The following is a 19,036-nucleotide window of genomic DNA, read 5'->3' on the forward strand; positions in this document are numbered from 1 at the left end:
CGGCAGAAATACGCCGAGGACGAGCTGGAGCAGGTGCAGCGCCGCCCGCTCCACCTCTCACACACACATGCTCACACACGCTCACACACGCTCACCCAGAAGGGCCTGAGAATACAGGCACTGAAACTGTGTGTGTGTGTTTTCTTCCTTGGTGTGTTTCTTTGTTGTGTATTCATGTGTGTGTGTTGTTACGTGTGTGTGTGTGTATTCATGTGTGTGTGTGTGTTGCAGATGCGTACGGCCCTGAAGAAGGCGGAGCGGGAGCTGGGCTCGCGGGCACACTGGGCCCCCCCGGGGGCCCTGCAGACCTGGCTGCAGCTCACACACGAGGTGGAGGTGCAGTACTACAACATCAAGAAGCAGAGCGCAGAGAAGCAGCTGCTGCAGGCCAAGGACGGGGTGAGTCACACAGGGTGGGGGTGGTGATTAGGATGATGACGGTGATAATGACGGTGATAATGACGGTGATAATGATGGTGATAATGACGGTGATAATGCCAGTGATAATGGTGATAATGATGAAGGTGATAATGACGGTGATAATGACGGTGATAATGGTCATAACGATGAAGGTGATAATGACAGTAAAAATGACGGTGATAATGACGGTGATAATGACGGTGATAATGACGGTGATAATGACAGTGATAATGACAGTGATAATGGTGATTATGATGAAGGTGATAATGACGGTGATAATGACAGTGATAATGGTGATAATGACGGTGATAATGACGGTGATAATGACGGTGATAATGACAGTGATAATGACAGTGATAATGGTGATAATGATAAAGGTGATTATGATGAAGGTGATAATGACGGTGATAATGACAGTGATAATGGTGATAATGACGGTGATATTGACGGTGATATTGACGGTGATGATGGTGATAATGATGAAGGTGATGTGGCAGGCTGAGAAGATCAAGAAGAAGAGGGGAACTCTGTTCGGGACGTTCCACGTCGCTCACAGTTCTTCCCTGGACGACGTCGACCACAAGATCCTGTCTGCCAAGTGAGTCCACTCTGACGGATGTCAAACACCACCCAGACCGGTCCTATTTGTGCACCCAACCTCCCCCACCTCCCCTCATTAACTCCACCCATCTATCCTCCCCCCTCAGACAGGCCCTGGGGGAGGTGACGGCCGCCCTGAGAGAGAAGCTCCATCGCTGGCAGCAGATCGAGTCTCTGACCGGCTTCACCCTGGTCAACAACCCTGGTCTGGCTGCCTTGGCAACCGCCCTCAACCTTGACCCCTCCTTTCTGGGCCTGCGCACTCCGCCCCCCCAGCACCTCCTCCTGTCGGACGACCTGGACGACATGGATGAGGACATCCTGTCCCCAGGAACGATGCAGTGTACGTGTCATCAGAGGGCGCCGGGGAAGCGGTTTTGATACGCATCACAGCTCACAGAGAGAAGATCCCTCTGCCAGCTAGAGTCAGGAAGAACAAGAGGAGAGAGAGCAGGGAGGGGGAGAGGGGAGGGAGAGAGACAGTGGGAGAGAGAGAGGGAGAGGGGAAGAGAGAGAGAGAGAGAGAGAGAGAGAGAGAGAGAGACAGAGAGAGAGAGAGAGAGAGAGAGAGAGAGAGAAGACAGTAAACTGGGTGAACAGTGGAGCGACTGCTGTTTCACTTCCCCTGGCTTTGGCCCTCTGTCTCCTGATTGGCTTGATGTCTCATGTACTTGCTTCCTGACTGGTCGTTCTCCTCACGTATGTGTTCCATCATTTGCTACCCCTAGACGCAGCCTGGCAGATGGATCTGCGAGTGAGCGACCTCTGGCCCATGAGTGGCGTCACCGACAACCAATCCCCATGGAAGCATTCTGGTTGGACCCGCCCTCCTTTACTGTCCCTGCCTATCCTAACCAAGCATCAGCTTTTCTATCCTCCCAGTCCCCTGGTTCCTTTTCTCTGTGGTCTATCCTTTCATCTTCCTGCCTGTGGACTGGGCTGACAGTGGGAGGGGCATCGTTTATCTTGTGTGGAGGCGGAGACAGGAAGTTACATTGCTACACTAACCAATCACAGCTGTTTACTTCCTCTCTTTTACGTGCTGCTGTCAATGCCGGTCTTGCAGAAGCACTTTCTTGTGGACGTTTTTCCCCAAGCTTTTTCCCCCTCTTCCGTCAGAGCAGATGGACTGCTACCTTTTCTCCACCCTCCCTCCATCACTGACTAACCTCTGACCTCTGATTCCAGGTCTACAGCTGTTCACAACCCCCTCGTTGCATCATGATGCGGCTGCCATGGCAACACTGAGTCCGACCTCCTTGACCTTAGTCGTTTTGTTGTAAACAGCAAAGTCCAGTTCCTACTCTTCTTCATTCAAGGGCCCTGGCTCAAATGTATTTATTTTTTAAATGACGACGGAAAATCAGTTGATTATTAGTTTTGTAAAGGAGCACAAAACAGCACAAAGGGCCCAGACTCAGTGGGCCATGGCTGTTCCTCACGTGCTGTGATGAACACGACAGTTCTACGCTCTCCGTAACTGTGTACCTAGACGTGTTACCTGTCTCTTCCAAGTGAACGTCAGTCCTAATTGTGTTGTGGTGTTTAAACCAAGTACTGATCTTCCCTGTTCCTCTCCTCCTCCCAGCTCCCAACCTGATGCCCCTGCGACAGCGACCAGGAGACCCCGCGCTGGCTCTCGGCTCTCAGAGGTTGGTTGAAGGGTGGAGCTTATCCAGCATCCTGCCAGGCGAGGGGAGTGGCTTGTACATGTCCCGCCCCCCTCGTCCTCACCCACGCCAGTCGCGCAGCCATTCCATTGGCCAGCTGGACTTCCTCCCTCTGCCTTCTCTCTCCTCCTCCCTCTCACATCCCTCCATCTCCCCCACCTCCCTCCACCCCCCCCCTCCTCTCTCTGTCTCCCCCCTCCTCCTCCGAGGGCTCTCGTCTCTCTGCTCTGCTTCTCCGCTCCTTCCACTCCCTGGAGGTTGGGCCTGGCCTCCCCCCAGCAGGGGGCGCTGCAGCCAGGAGACAGCGCCCTCGCTCTGGCAGCTTCGGGTACTTCTCTCTGCATGGGCTCGCTATGATGCATGACACACACACACATACGTATACACACACAGTCGCACACACGGTGCATCCCGTCAGCATGCGGTGGTGCAGACTGAAACAGACTCTCAGCTTGTGTGTGGGAGCCCTAACTCAGTAGTGGATCAACACAGATTCATTCTGATCAAGTGTTTGGGTTTCATCCTGTCGTGGCTGTGATTGACAGGAACGTTGCGGGGTATGCCACCTGGCCGGACGTGTCTGCTGATGGACTAATCACTGGATCAGACTGACTTCTAGAGGCTCTGAAAGGGTTCTTTGACCCTCAAACTCTCTCTGTTTTCCTTCTCTCTTTCTCTGTCTTTACTTTTTCTCTCAGGGATCTGAACCGCTCGGACTCCGACTCTTCCCTCCCTCTCTCCCAGAGCGAATCACAGCGCTCCTACGGCTCCCGGGCCACGCCCCCCAAGCAGCTCCCTCTGCTGTCCGGCCTCACGTCCAATGGGAGCCGGCCACGCGTCTCCCACGGCGACAGCCCCTTCGCGGCATCATGCGGCCTGGAGAAAAGCTCCAGTTTAGGAGAGCTTCGAGGAAGCCACGCCCTCTCCTCCTCTTACTCCACCCACTCCCTCTGCCCCTCCGCCCTGGACCCTGACCCCACTGCCCCCACCCCGGGGCTGGGCAAGGTGAACAGCCGCATCCCCCACCTGGGAGCCAAGAAGGGGACCCTGGAGGAGGACAGCTACTCCACCGGAGAGGAGAATGACTCGGCCGGCGGGCGCAAGAGGAGCACCTTCAAGATCTTCAAGAAGAGGAAGTAGAACCAGGAGACTTTGACTCCTGTCGTTTAGGGAACCGGGCAGCCCTGAAAATAGTTTTTATTTAATTTTTGTATGTATTTTTGGGGGCATTTTTCATGCTTTATTGGACTGTTTTTAAGTGATGTTGACAGGAAAGGCAGGAAGAGAGAGAAGAGAGAACAGACGAGAGAGAGAGAGGGCATGCAGCGAGGGGCCCAGGCCGGACCGTAGCTTATCGTAAGTGCATGGGCCCCTCGTTTCTCACCTATACGTATTTATACCTTTGGGGTCTTGTGGCTGTGTTCCCCACTGCAGAGTTACCAGATACAGCTTGCTGTCCTGTCTCTGACAGCTTCCTGTTCTGTGTCTGACAGCTTCCTTTTGCCTTTTATACAGGCCATGTTGCTGGAGGAAAACTGACCTCCTGCCTGATCACTGTGGCTAGTCCCAAAGGCGAACGGTTTAAAAACATTATTTGTGTATAGCACACCATCATGCTTTGCTAAGCTGCAAATGGGTTAGTGGTTAGTCCAAGGTTTATTTATGTCATCTGGTTTATAAGCTTTAAGGGTCATTCTTTCATGTTTTGTTTTTACCAGGTACTTCTCTGTTTCAGGGACAGTTGGAACAGATTTTTTTAATACAAATAGGAAATATATGTTGGCTAATTATGTTTTTGCATTGATGACATGGGATGTAAATGTGTTTGCACTTGGTGATAAGAGTTATTTAATAACTTTTGATTTTGCCAGGTTAAGAAACTATATATGTACATTAAGATGATTGAGATTTAATTGTCCTACTAAATGGAAAATGTGGCATTTTTTTTGCAAATTTTGACATGTGCACACACACATCACCTTAAATAATTACTTTGAAATATTAACATTAAAAACATTTGTTTGGTATTTAAGACAGATAATAATAATAATAATCATCCTGCTTTGTCAGACTTTAGGTGGTAAATTGTAATGTTCAGGTGAGTTTGTCAAGCAACAGTATGTACTGTATGTTAGGACATAAAGGTGTGTGTGTGTGTGTGTGTGTGTGTGTGTGTGTGTGTGTGTGTGTGTGTGTGTGTGTGTGTGTGTGTGTGTGTGTGTGTGTGTGTGTGTGTGTGTGTGTGTGTGTGTGTGTGGAAGGCCAAGCTTCACTGTGTGCTTTTTCCCACTGTTGTTTTGGAAGCTCAGAGCATCGAACCTTCACTTTTTATACTCATGCTGCAAAAATAAACCCGCCTGTTTGAACCAAAGTGGTTGTGAATTTGAATGAATTTTCCTCCCTTTTCGTGTCAAAGGTTTGCAGTTTGTTTTGCCTCTAGTAGTGTGTCCAGCAGTGGAGGTAAATCTCTACTGGCCTCCTCAGTCTCACCATAACATAGATAACATCGCTTCGTGACACAAATTTGTGTCCTCATGACCATGGAGCTCATGTGACCTCCAGTCTGGTGACCTCCAGTCTGGTGACAGTATGTGTCACTGTGGGACGTCAGGTAGCGTTGCTGGGTATGATTTCTAAAATATGTTTTTAACCTTTCAAAACTTATTTCGCACACAACTCAACACAAAAAAGTTTTTAGTTTTTGTTTTTAGTTTTTAGTTTTAGTAGGGAGTCAGGTGGCTGAGCGGGTAGAGCATCGGGCTAGTAATCCGAAGGTTGCCAGTTCGATTCCCGGCCGGTGCACATGACGTTGTGTCCTTGGGCAAGGCACTTCACCCTACTTGCCTCGGGGAGAATGTCCCTGTACTTACTGTAAGTCGCTCTGGATAAGAGCGTCTGCTAAATGACTAAATGTAGTTCTTTCGAAAATACTTTTTCAACCTTTTCACAACCCTTTTCCTTTCTTTTTTTTCAACCTTTCAAAAACCTTTTTGGTAAAAATGTCCTTTTGTTTCACACACAACATGACACAAAAACTTAGCAATATAATAACAGTGTAACATCAGTGTAATTACAGTGTAATCATAGTGTATGATAGTGTAAAAACAGCATATCAACAGTGTAACAACAGTGTAATGACAGTGTAATAACAACATCATAGTGTAATTATAGAGTAATAACATCATCATAGTATAATCACAGTGTAATAACAACATCATAGAGTAACCATAGTGTAATAACAACATCATAGTTTAATCACAGTATAATAACAACATCATAGTGTAATCACAGTGTAATAACATCATTACAGTGTAATGACAGTGTAACAGTAAAAAAAGAATTGAACATTTGTTAACTCCTCGACTCAGTTGAGTCAATAGCAGATAGACCAGTAGAGGGTAGCAGAGGAATGATGAAAATGCCATAGAACCCATGTTCACACAAGCACACACGCACACACGCACACGCACACACATACATACATACACTTGTTCACACACATGATCTCACACACACATGTACAAGCACAAATCTGATTTAATCTGTTAGATCTCCCTTTCACACACCATCACATAAGGGGAGGTTCTAAGTCGTCTGCAAGAGAGAGTTGAGAAATGCAACACTTGTGAAATCCTTGGATCAGAGACAACCAAGAGGGGAAGTAGATTGAGAAATCCTTCAAACTGTCTGAGAAACATACCACATACCAGATTTGACATATAACATGTGTGAACATAGTAAAATATCCTGATCTCCCTTCAGACCTGAGCATTATACCCTCTTCCATAACTGTTCATGTTTGCTCGGTGTAGCACCAGATAGCACACTACATTCATGACTGACTCTGCGAATCATCTCAAGCGCCGCCCCTCAGCAGATGCATACAGGAAGTAGTGAGAGGGAGGGGGCGGAGCAAGGAAGACATAAGGGACACACAGACAATCGTGTTTGTCGTCAAGGCCCTTATCCAAACCCCTTATATGGAAGACGAATGACTCTGTAGGGCTCTGAGGGCTTTGCTCAAGCATGTGTAGGTGTTGCTCCATAGGCTGAGGAAGCCATTGATTGTTCGTTTGTCTTTGTTCTTCAGACTTGGTAAACGCGTCCACCGAGCTGGATGCAACGTCACCAAGACTTTCAGCCAGGCTGTGAAGGCAAGCAGTGGAAGAGGGGGAGGCCATGTTGTGAGCAGGCTGGAATGTGGTCGTTTTGACATCCTGGTGACTTGTTCCCTGACTTTGACCCTCCAGACGCCCATCCCCGCTATCCCCCCTCGCCCCCCAACCCCCTCGCCCCTCGCCCCCCCAGCCCCTCGCCCCCCCAGCCCCTAGCCCCCCCAGCCCCTCGCCCCCCCAGCCCCTAGCCCCCCCAGCCCCTAGTCCTCCCAGCCCCCAGCCCCCCCCCAGCCCCTAGCCTCCTGAGAAAGTAGCTGCATGAGTGACCTCACCGTCACCGCCCCAGTTCAGTTTCGTCATCATGTCCTGCTTTTCACTAAGGCCTCGTCTAACTGGATTCTGTTTCTGAGTCGGTGATTTATGGTGTGGGTGTGGGACACAGAGGGAAACATCTCTACCCTCTCCACCGACAGGATCCCAGTTAGAACTGGACGACAGAAGCTAAGCGTTGTTTGAACTTGTCGGGAAGTTGGTTAAACGACCACCCACCACGACTGTGGAGATCTGAGAGCATTTAATCAGTGTGAGAAATACGTATAACACTTTAAGTCATTGTCCAATCAGCTTTATGGAATCTCAATTTACTTCTTACATCAAGGGCAAAGGTTGTAGGCCGTAGGCCGTATGGCCCAAGGATTAACTGGGACATAATGACTGGCTCTCAGCCCAGTCCCTAGGGTAGAGAGACCTCTCCCTTGGTTTCTGATATTAACGTGATCAGGCACAGGGAGAACAGACTCAGACAGTCGGCTGTGGGCTCGAGAGGCTTGATGGTGGCGATGACTCAATTGAACAAAAGCAGAAACGAAAGCCTTTGCTCACTCAACTTCCCTTTTAGCGAGAAACACATGTTGACACCATTGAATACACTCTTGAATATTATTCAATATTTATATGTTTATATATATTTTTTTAGGTATTTAATCGATTTGCTACAACCAGGTACGACCTGCAAAAAGGTCTGACTGGTTGGACTGTATAACGTTTGTTTTGAACTCTCAACAAGGTGAATACTGTCTGAATTATGATGTTTAAAATGGGTAAGCCTCGAAAGTTGAAGAAACACTGTTATATGTCATGAAAACGTGACAGTCCCAGTCAATCACAGTCCCGTAGGCCACAACTGTGTGCGCGCACACGAGCACCGCTTGGAGGCGCGCCATGGCGAGCAGATGAATTTCTACCACCTTCACAAAATCTAGCTTGATACATAAACGCATGCACGCGACAGCAACTCTGCCCGCCGCTCACTCACGCCCTGGACATGTTGTGAGAGTGGAGGCTATATATAACCACTGAGACCACACTTTTCCAGCCTACTAAGCGTTCTCGCATAGCTCACGCACGGCTTTGGGACAGCGGAGTGTGAGGACCGACGACTGAAGAGGGCGCAACTTTGACAAGTCCCAAAATAAAACTTTAGCGGGAGACCGCGACGTAGCCTACTGCAAACAACACCAGCCTTCTTTGGAGGATGGAGGTAAACATCATTTGAGGTGTTTTCGTGGCTTAGTTTGTGTCATAACAGTTTTGTACACGGTATGGATGTGTGTGTTTCGTTATGTTTTATTATTTAATGGGTTGGAGACCGTGGACGTACCCGGACACGCGCTCGGATAACTTCTACGATCAGTGCAATATACATTTGCATCAAGACTTAACGACACTTAAGTACATTTTATATCGTGGAAATGCTATACACATTTGAGTGATTATGTTTTAAGTACTATAAAGTTACAAATGTGGACAAAGTCGTTAAAGCCAGTCGTGTCACTTGTTTGAAGTTGGCATCTGCGCTGTGCCGTAAACAAGGTATAGTCTGGAGAACATTCTCTGTTTTCTGAATAGTAGATTAGGTTCATTCTACTACATTTGGTCATGCATGTTGTCACTTGCCATGGGGGTGTAGTAACTGCCTTTCTGGAGATTGTCTCAGCTGGTCTGTGAGATTTGACTCTACATACTGCACGTGCTGTGTACATGAGACTGTTTAGACGACTCACTGATGCCGTTTCAGTACTCTGCTCATCAACAGGAAATATAACAGGAATGGACGCGCGCGCACACACCCACACACTCTAACTCTCTCACACACACATACACACACACACACACACACACACCCCACACACACACACACAGGAAGTGGTGTAACTGCCCTAGCGGTTTTTAGCAGGGGTTTTCATACTTGAATATCATTTTTAAGTAGTGTTGGTTTGTAAGAGTTTTTTAATCCATTTCATTTTAAATTATACTTTACAATCTCTTAAGCTGGTAAAGCTCATTGTTCCCCAGCTTTAGCTCAGTGGTTAGAGCACCTGACTGCAGATCAAAGGTTGCAGGTTCAAATACCCCCCCACCCATGCGAAAGCCTCTATGAAATGACTGCATTATTATGACATGATTACATTAGTATGATTAATGTAAACAGCGGCTGTGTAAGTGAACTGTCTGAGGGGAGATGCCAGCAGCACTGGTGCACCTGCAGGAACACGCTCGCTCCAGCTCGCTCCAGCATGGTGGAGGAGAAGGAGTGTCAACAACCAGGTTCAACACATGAGCTACGGACTTCATGGAGCCTTTTAAGATCACATGCTTAAGAGTGTGTGTGTGTGAGTGTGTGTGAGTGTGTGTGTGTCTGGCCTCCAGGCTATGTGATTTCATTATCTGTTGAATGCCAGTAATGCAAGACCTCCAGCCAACCGGGACATGCATCAACCCCACATCAACAGCTGTGTGTGTGTGTGTGTGTGTGTGGGGGGGGGGGGGGGGGGTAGTGTTTGTGTGTGCACTTTAGAGGAAGAGTGTTAGACCAGCGCTGTCTGAACTGCAGATAATGAAGGACGATAAGCCAGGAAGCTGGTTAGAGGTTGGTCTCGGTATGTTCTGTCATTATAAAACGGTGACATATTCAACTGGTGTAAGTTAGAGGCCAGCTAGTTTGTGGGCTGGCGTCAAGGTCTGAACTTCCGGTTCACAGCTTGTAATCCGGAGGGGTAACATATCTGTTAGACACACATGCACACATACACACGCTCACAAACACACAAACACACACACACACACACACAGAGAGAAGACTCCACCTCAGGCCCACACAGGGCTGTTGGAGCCAGAACATGAGTTCATGGTGGTGAGGTAGAGAGAGAGAGAGAGAGAGAGAGAGAGAGGGGTGTGGGCTCTACCCCTGTGGCCCCACCCTGCCTCCATGTCTCGCTCCCTCCCTGCCTCCCCCATCTTTCTCTGCCTCCCTCCCTGCCTCCCCCATCTTTCCCTGCCTCCCCCATCTTTCGCTGCCTCCTTGTCTTGCTGCCTACTTGTCTCGCTCCCTCCCCCATCTTTCCCTGCCTCCCTCCCTCCCTGCCTCCCCCATCTTTCCCTGCCTCCCTCCCTCCCTGCCTCCCCCATCTTTCCCTGCCTCCCTCCCTCCCTGCCTCCCCCATCTTTCCTTGCCTCCCTCCCTCGTTGTTTACAGGGGCAGAGGGCCCCACGATGGAGACACCACGCTGGTTCCATTTAGCCCCAGCACCCCCCCCCCCCCCCCCCCCCCCCCCCCCCCCCCCCCCCCCCCCCCCCCCCCCCCCCCCCCCCCCCCCCCCCCCCCCCCCCCCCCCCCCCCCCCCCCGTTGTAAAAACCTCATAAAGGAAGAAAACAGTGGTGCAGCGTTGCCCAGGCGGCGGGCCGTAGCCTGCCGCCTCTGTCCCCTCCCCGGTGCAGGTCAGGTGTGTGTGGGGAGGAGAGGTCAGGTGTGGAGCTGTGATCACAGGTCACCTCCGCAGACTGTAACTCAGATGGAGCTGTGATCACAGGTCACCTCCGCAGACTGTAACTCAGATGGAGCTGTGATCACAGGTCACCTCCGCAGACTGTAACTCAGATGGAGCTGTGATCACAGGTCACCTCCGCAGACTGTAACTCAGATGGAGCTGTGATCACAGGTCACCTCCGCAGACTGTAACTCAGATGGAGCTGTGATCACAGGTCACCTCCGCAGACTGTAACTCAGATGGAGCTGTGATCACAGGTCACCTCCGCAGACTGTAACTCAGATGGAGCTGTGATCACAGGTCACCTCCGCAGACTGTAACTCAGATGGAGCTGTGATCACAGGTCACCTCCACAGACTGTAACTCAGATGGAGCTGTGATCACAGGTCACCTCCGCAGACTGTAACTCAGATGGAGCTGTGATCACAGGTCACCTCCGCAGACTGTAACTCAGATGGAGCTGTGATCACAGGTCACCTCCGCAGACTGTAACTCAGATGGAGCTGTGATCACAGGTCACCTCCGCAGACTGTAACTCAGATGGAGCTGTGATCACAGGTCACCTCCGCAGACTGTAACTCAGATGGAGCTGTGATCACAGGTCACCTCCGCAGACTGTAACTCAGATGGAGCTGTGATCACGGGTCACCTCCGCAGACTGTAACTCAGATGGAGCTGTGATCACGGGTCACCTCCGCAGACTGTAACTCAGATGGAGCTGTGATCCCAGGTCACCTCCGCAGACTGTAACTCAGATGGAGCTGTGATCACAGGTCACCTCCACAGACTGTAACTCAGATGGAGATGTGAGCTTAGTGACATGGCTTCAGACACTGTACGTCAGATATATTTTATACGTAATAGTTGGTTTCTTGTTTAGATAAAAAGTTGAATGATGACAACAAACGAGCCTCTTCCTCAGGCAGGAAACAGCAGGGCCTCGTCAGGGACAGACGTCCGTGGGAACGAAGAACGCTCCATGTTTTCACAGTTGTAGTTTTAATTGGGTTAAGAAATGCCTGGAATCCCCCTGGACCACGTGGCTGTGTTGACCTGGGGTGGGGCCTGGTTCTCACCCGGGGTCAAAGAGCAGGAGGCCACGCCTCCATTTGGGGTATAGAGCAGAAGGCCATGCAGATGTGGTTGTCTCTGCTCTTGGCCTCGTGTGTGGATGCCACCGCGAACATCCTGTGTTTCTGGGCCTGCAGTTCTTCATGTGACGAGTGCATTCCTCTGTTCACCCTCCCCAGACCGGTTTATCACCTCAGTATTTCAGAGAGGAGGGTGGGCTGGACAGTTCGGGAGCTGTCAGTTACATGTCTTCATTTCTCCAGGCTGTCGTATTATATTCATGCTACTTTAAGCAACACACAGTATACCTTAACATACAGTCCATAGCTTTCCATACAGCATAGCTTAGCATACAGTCTCAAGCTAACCCTAGCGCTCTCCATAGCCGTCTACAGCTTGTAAGAGGCCTCTGCTCTGTTGCTAACACCGATCAGGTTCCTTCAGCTCAGTAAACACCAAACGAGGGCAAGGCTGCGGTTTGTTTTTGTGTTAGCCCACCCACAGAGACCCCCTCAAACCAAACACACACACACACACAGAGACACACACACACAGACACACACAGAGACACAGACTCACATGCATGTTACATGTTGCGCCTCTAGCCTAGCCCCCAGCCAGCCTCCTGCTGGAGGAGACAGGCTTTTATTGAGGGCGTTTCTGTTTGTCGACCAGTGAACATCACCGTGGATGGAACGAAGGGATGTGATCTCAGAGAGAGAGAGAGAGAGAGAGAGGGGAGAGGTAGAGAGAGGGAGAGAGGTAGAGAGAGAGAGAGAGAGGTAGCTCTTGGCCACAGTCATGGAAAGGGGGAGGGATATTACCTCAGACTGGCAAGGGAGGGAAGGAGACTGAAGAAGTGGGTGAAAACATCTTAAGACATGGAGAAAAAAAGAAAATAAATCCAAAGTTATATGATTACAGTCGTTTATTTACCCTAATCTGTGTTAGCTGTATAATGAGCTGAGACCTAAGCCTGTTGGAGTTTTGGTTGCCTTGACAGAGCAACAAAGAGAGGGAGATAAGCAAGAGTGTAATACTCTCAAGACTGGGATAAGGCCTGGAGGAGATACGGACAGTGAGGTCAGAGGGTGTTGGAGGGAGAGAGAGAGGCCCTTAGAGAGAGAGGGAAAGACACAGAAAGAGAGAGAGACAGAGAGAGGCCCTTAGAGAGAGAGACAGAGAGAGAAAGAGAGAGAGACAGAGAGTCTCTCAGACAGCAGAGCCAGCAGGAGAACTCTGTTGTCTGAGGTTCCTTCATCCTCTAGACAACTCTCTGTTTTCTTTTCATTGTTCTTTTAAGAACGTGGAGATCCCCCTCTCCAGACTCTCCACCCTGCCGGACCCCACTCTCCTTCGCAGGCGTGTGTCCTGCCGTATGAGGTCATTTCCTGTTGTGGAAACAAGGAAATAGTCCTAGCACGGGGGCTGTGGGACGGCAAGTGGGTAAACCATGTGTCATTCCTCAGGCTATCAGCTCTACCCTGTATCACAGCCCCCCTCCTGCCAGGAGGCGTGGGAGTCGGCCTGGCTTGATTCAGTGACGGTTCACAGACATGTTCCCCGTGACCATGTGTGTGTCACAGAGTGACCTGCACCAGTGAGAGGGCCAGCTAGAGATGTTTTGGGTTGCTAGTGACTACGGTGTCTTGTGTTTCAGAAAGATGTCCCAGCCAAGCCGTCGGTGGCGGAACTGGCTGGAAAGTTCAAAGGTCACGCACAACCCATCCCAACTGGAAATGAAGGGGTGAGATCTTTGTTGCATTTTAATCTTTGTCTTTCTCTACAGTGTGCCTGGTCTTTGAGTAAGCATTCCTTTTGATGGATGGATGGATCGAATTATTATAATTCCTGGAGTTGGTGTGTGTGTGTGTGTGTGTGTTGTGCTGGTTCAGACCCTTGTGTGGGTGTGTGTGATGCTGGTTCAGACCCTGGTGTGTGTGTGTGTGTGTTTCAGAGTAAGCCTGTCAGGAGACGTCCTCCTCGAACCCTGCAGATCTCCACCAGACCCCCGGGACAGGGGGAGGAGGAGGAGGTGAGAGGGGCTGGGGAGGAGGAGGTGAGAGGGGCTGGGGAGGAGGAGGTGAGAGGGGCTGGGGAGGAGGAGGTGAGAGGGGCTGGGGAGGAGGAGGTGAGAGGGGCTGGGGAGGAGGAGGTGAGAGGGGCTGGGGAGGAGGAGGTGAGAGGGGCTGGGGAGGAGGAGGAGGAGGTGAGAGGGGCTGGGGAGGAGGAGGTGAGAGGGGCTGGGGAGGAGGAGGAGGAGGTGAGAGGGGCTGGGGAGGAGGAGGTGAGAGGGGCTGGGGAGGAGGAGGTGAGAGGGGCTGGGGAGGAGGAGGTGAGAGGGGCTGGGGAGGAGGAGGTGAGAGGGGCTGGGGAGGAGGAGGAGGAGGTGAGAGGGGCTGGGGAGGAGGAGGTGAGAGGGGCTGGGGAGGAGGAGGAGGAGGTGAGAGGGGCTGGGGAGGAGGAGGAGCTGGGGAGGAGGAGGAGGAGGTGAGAGGGGCTGGGGAGGAGGAGGAGGAGGTAAGAGGGGCTGGGGAGGAGGAGGTGAGAGGGGCTGGGGAGGAGGAGGAGCTGGGGAGGAGGAGGATGAGGTGAGAGGGGCTGGGGAGGAGGAGGAGGAGGTGAGAGGGGCTGGGGAGGAGTGGGGGAGTAACACAAACCAACACTGTACAAGTAATGTCTGCAGGCTTGTTTTTCATCCCCTATTGTGTGTTTCAGAAACCAGCCCTAACCAGCCCACTTCCTGCCAAGACGAAGAGAAACTCTGCTCTCATTGAGAAACTTCAGGTTGGTGCAAACGTGTTTCGGTTAGAAAGAATGACTCATTACCCTGTCTGAGAATCCCCTTTCCACCCTCACGTCTTAAGCACTGGAGGATCTGAGAGTGACGGTTTGGACAGGAACTAGCAAGGCAGACCCACTGTGGGTCAGATCTTTTGAACATGAAGTGAGTCAGTTGTAGTTTGTTTCTGAATAAAAACTAGAGCTTATCAAAACCAGACAGTGCTGCCCCCTGCTGGTTGTGAAGGAGAAGTGCAGTTGCACATCATATACTGGGGTGGTTCAGCCTCAGGGTTCAGGTTTATAGTCAAAGTGAGAGCTGCCATTTTCTGCCACAGTCCTTAGGAAAAATAATCTGAAACTCTATCTTGTGAAAAACAATGTTGAAGTTTTATCCAGCCTCTCTCTCTCCTGCCTCACTCTCTCCTGCCTCTCTCTCTCCTGCCTCTCTCTCTCCTGCCTCTCTCTCTCTCCTCTCTCTAGGCTAACCTGGCCTTATCCCCCACCAGCCTCCACCCCTCCCCTAAGAGCCCTGGGCTGAGGCTCCTGCCCCCGTCCTTCATCCCCCCCTCCCCCTGCTCCATCAGGCCCGTTACCACGACAACGCCAACCTCTCCGGGCGGCATGGCGGGCCTCCCTCGGTCCGGGGGGGACGAGGAGCCCCCCGCCACCTTCCAGACCCCCGCCTCCCCCACGGAGGGAACCCTGCTGCCCAGCATCAACAAGGTCTGTGTGTGTGAGTGTGTGTATGTCCCAGTGTGTGTGTGTGTGTGTGTGTGAGCGTGTGTATGTCCCGGTGTGTGCGTGTGTGTGTGTGTGTGTGAGAGCTTCAACCTCAACCGTTCCTGCTGCTCTGTGTCTCCAGAGTAGAGCCCGTGTCTCCATTCGTCGACGCCCACCCTCCCGGCGACACAGGAAGTCTAGCAGCGGAGAGGAAGTGGGCGGGGCCGAGGGAGAGGACACGCCCCTCTCTACCCCCGACGGTCCGGAAGAAGGGGGGAAGGGGGAGGAGGTGTTTAAAGGAGAGGAGGAGAAGGAGAAGAAGAAGGAGGAGGAGGAGAAGAAGGAGGAGGAGAAGAAAGAGGAGAAGAAGGAGGAGGAGGAAGGAGCTGAGGTCGTCTCTTCCTCCAGAGCCGACGCCAACGCGACAGACCCGGGCCCTGCACACCCTCACAGACCGACAGACCCAGCAGGGGAGAACCCAGGGGTGAAGACCTCCACAGAGCCTCAGGCAGAGGAGGCCCGGGGGGGGAGGGAGGAGGGGGAGAGAGGGGAGGAAGGAGGGGAGGGTCCGGGAGAGGAGGCTTCGCCCCAGGCTGGGCAGGTCCCTGGAGAGAGTGGGGAAGGGGCGCTGTGAGATGGGGGTAAAGAAGACCCCCGATGAAGAGAAGGAAGGCAAGGTGATCTGAACGGTTAAATATCAACTCATCATTAATTAATGTTTCTCAATATCGTAGGGAGAGCTATGGACTGTATGCTAAGCTATGCTGTGCTTAAAAGTAGCACAAATCTAATACGACAACTTAGAGGAATGCTTTTTCGAGTGGTGTTTGTGTTCCTCTTCGAGTACCATTGACCCCCTGGCCGCTTGTCGTCTCCACCACAGCAGACTGAAGACCTGACGGGATCCTACTCACCCTGTCATCCCCCTCCACCTCACCCTGTCATCCCCCCTGTCACCTCATCCTGTCACCCCGTCATCCCCCCCCCACCTCACTCTGTCTCCCTAACCCTCCTCCTCACCCCTCCACCCCAGGAGAGCAGAGGGGCAGACTGGTGCTTGTGGCTGTCCAGGCCCCCTCCCAGGCCGCCTCTCAAGCCCCCTTTCAGCCCCCCTCTCAAGCCCCCTTTCAGCCCCCCTCTCAAGCCCCCCTCTCATGCCCCCTCTCAGGCCCCCCTCTCCCTCTGGCCTCCCAGGAAACACACACAGCTCCGCATGTTAGGACCCGGGGGACCCAAGACCTCCTCCATCGATCCTGTCTCTTTTTATTTGTATTCTTTTGTGTCTTAAGCAGAGTTCAGATACAGTACTCGTGATTAGACGTTCATTTAATCCACATCTTAAGATGTGACCTTGCAGGTCTGAAACATGCCAGTTTGGAACTGGAAACCTTCACAACGGCAGACCCCAAACAGTCAAGTTGTATTCTAGAATAGTTTAAAAATATCTCTGGTATCTATGTGTCTGAACCAAACATTAGCCTGTGTATTTTTTTCCCTTCATCTTTGGCCAAAAGGACTGTCATTATTTTGTTTGTGAACTGCTTTTTGAACTGCATTTGATCTAATTGTTTCAGTCATGTGACACTTCTCTGTACCACATCCTTTGCTGGTCTATTTATTACATATGATCTATATTCAGGATTATAGGATTTAGTCAAACATTTTACTGTAAGTGAAAGGCTTATGATTCACGTTTCACCAAAGTCGTAGTGTACTACAGTCTCCACAAGGCGGAAGTGTTGCGGCTTCTTCGCTGCCTCTACAGATTCAGTCGTTAGTTTGAAATTGTGCCAAATACTAATGGGCTTAAATCACCTCAATGTCGTTTTTCTTGCTGTGAATTAGGCAGCTTGCTCTCACCCCGAGAGTAATAGGATTATCAAGGACATTGTCCAGTTTTTCTCAGTCAATTTGGCATTTTCACAAACTTTATTTTGTTCTCAATATGGATGTAACCATCTTAACTAACTGCAAATGTAGCGTCAGTTCATCACACAACAGATCACAATATGATTGATTGCACATCATTAATGGTCTGCTGCATCGAGAAAAGTATGTGTAGAAGATGTGCTGCGTGTGTACAGTTAACTTTATTCTGAACACCTGTTCTCATGGTGTTGAGAGCATCAAACTTTGGTTGAAGGAAAATGTCAAATTGATTGCTGCTCTGGCCTGTAAACAGGCTTTTTAATCCACTGGAAATGACCAGGGATGGTTGTTTAATGCTGGTAATCTGGTTACCTTTTGTATAAAATTGTTGAAAAAGTAAAATCCAACTTTATCAACGATTGCTTTGAAGTGATTTTTTTTACTTCCTGTTCGCAAACTGCAAGGCCAAATCTGTATTTTTGTTGCAAGACTGGTTGAAAGAAAGATGATTTAGAGATGGAAAAACCGTGCTGTCTTTACTGTAACTAATGATGTGTGATAAAGTGATTATTTTGTAATTGATTGTATCGTCAGCAATACGACAAATTGAAATACAGACTGATTCAAGATATATATAGCCTATCTTTTTTGTGTGTTGCTTTTCACCGAATCTGTGAGAAAGCGCTCAAGCTCCAGAAGAGTATATGACATGTGTTGTGTCTTAAATACACCCAGACCGTGCCAAACTTACGCCGTGTCAACACAAATGGGCTCACCGTTCCCTGTAGACATCGTTCCGTGCGGTGAGCCATGCTAATCACTGTAAACCCCATTCTGAGCTTAACACATCCAGCACAGACTGACGACAGCAGCTCGTCAGTGCTTCCTGCACTGAAAGTTCTGCCATGGAAGTTGTTTCTTGACTTTCCTGGTCGAGGTAATCAGTTAGACTGACGAGTGACGTCCGTTTTCCTGTACAGTAGTTCAAGTTCAAGTCTTTCATTACATTTACATTTAGTCATTTAGCAGACGCTCTTATCCAGAGCGACTTACAGTAAATACAGGGACATTCCCCCCCCCCGAGGTAAGTAGGGTGAAGTGCCTTGCCCAAGGACACAACGTCATTTTGAGCACGACGGGGAATCGATCCGGCAACCTTCGGATTACTAGCCCGACTCCCTCACCTCACCGACTCCCCTCACCGCTCAGCCATCTGACTCCCTTGGGACTCCCCTGGGAGTCAGATGCAGAGAACAATTGTTCAGTTAACTGAAGGTCAGACAGGGCACTGACATTTTTGGGACAAGACAACGCAAAGCATCCTGGCATAACACAATATATGAGTATTCAGTTTAACATAGATTACATCTATGATTAATTAAATCTATGTAGCTATATAACTCATCACAGTGTACAACGACAGTTGCCAGATATTAGGTTGGACTAAATACTTTGTTTTTTATTATTTTATTTCAATTCTATTTTAGCTTATCATAGATGTAATCTATGTTCTTAGTACTTATATGTTATGTTATGCCAGGTTGCTTGCATTGTCTTGTCCCAAGAATTTCAGTGCCCAGTCTGACCCTGTGTTGTTCTGTGCATCTGACAATAAAAAACTTGAACTAAACCCCATCCCCATGGAAACAGAAAACTCTGTTGTTGGCATGTGACCCCTACCCTCTGCTAAACCAAAGAGAAACTTCAATTACATATATTAATTTAGAAGACACTTTCATCCAAAACAAAGAACAAATAGCGCATGTGCCAGGCAGAAAATCAAGGACCAGAAATGTCCAGTTCCAACGGTATTTGAGCAGTTAGCGCCAGGTTTTACTGAATGCCTTATACCTATTTGCCATACAAACAAGGTCAAAGACGATTAAAAGAATCCAGCTCCTAGTTCTTCATTAATTGATTAGACAAATCAGGCGATGCAATGCGATTAATGCAAGTCTC

General features: G+C 50.0%; 2 protein-coding genes across 3 annotated transcripts; both read left to right on the forward strand.

The window, feature by feature from the left end:
* Positions 1–6: 6 nt before the first annotated feature.
* Positions 7–5,061, forward strand: LOC124479873 (stromal interaction molecule 1-like). The gene is made up of 7 exons (XM_047038810.1): positions 7–33; positions 232–399; positions 906–1,018; positions 1,128–1,363; positions 1,749–1,835; positions 2,609–2,672; positions 3,389–5,061. Exons 2-7 carry the CDS (start codon positions 232–234, stop codon positions 3,828–3,830), a joined length of 1,110 nt encoding a protein of 369 aa, XP_046894766.1. The 5' UTR covers positions 7–33; the 3' UTR covers positions 3,831–5,061.
* A 2,952-nt stretch (positions 5,062–8,013) lies between these two features.
* dub (duboraya) lies at positions 8,014–17,710 on the forward strand. 2 transcript variants are annotated; one of them, XM_047038795.1, is made up of 6 exons: positions 8,014–8,345; positions 13,365–13,451; positions 13,662–13,763; positions 14,423–14,491; positions 14,969–15,211; positions 15,351–17,710. In XM_047038795.1, exons 1-6 carry the CDS (start codon positions 8,340–8,342, stop codon positions 15,840–15,842), a joined length of 999 nt encoding a protein of 332 aa, XP_046894751.1. In that variant the 5' UTR covers positions 8,014–8,339; the 3' UTR covers positions 15,843–17,710. The 2 variants fall into 2 exon arrangements, with proteins under 2 accessions (XP_046894751.1, XP_046894752.1); XM_047038796.1 differs by having other exon boundaries at positions 13,662–13,739.
* The last annotated feature ends 1,326 nt before the right edge of the window (positions 17,711–19,036 follow it).

Source organism: Hypomesus transpacificus, chromosome 17, assembly GCF_021917145.1.
Source record: "Hypomesus transpacificus isolate Combined female chromosome 17, fHypTra1, whole genome shotgun sequence".
Classification (NCBI taxonomy): domain Eukaryota; kingdom Metazoa; phylum Chordata; class Actinopteri; order Osmeriformes; family Osmeridae; genus Hypomesus; species Hypomesus transpacificus.

Excerpts from the sequence above, each read along its gene's own strand:
- dub (XM_047038795.1), top strand. Across the intron at positions 13,764-14,422 it reads GAGGGGCTGGGGAGGAGGAG|AAACCAGCCCTAACCAGCCC; the intron begins GTGAGAGGGGCT and ends TGTGTGTTTCAG. Across the intron at positions 15,212-15,350 it reads TGCTGCCCAGCATCAACAAG|AGTAGAGCCCGTGTCTCCAT; the intron begins GTCTGTGTGTGT and ends CTGTGTCTCCAG.
- LOC124479873 (XM_047038810.1), top strand. The coding sequence starts at position 232 with ATGCGTACGGCCCTGAAGAAGGCGGAGCGGGAGCTGGGCTCGCGGGCA. Across the intron at positions 1,364-1,748 it reads GTCCCCAGGAACGATGCAGT|ACGCAGCCTGGCAGATGGAT; the intron begins GTACGTGTCATC and ends TGCTACCCCTAG. Across the intron at positions 2,673-3,388 it reads CTGGCTCTCGGCTCTCAGAG|GGATCTGAACCGCTCGGACT; the intron begins GTTGGTTGAAGG and ends TTTTTCTCTCAG.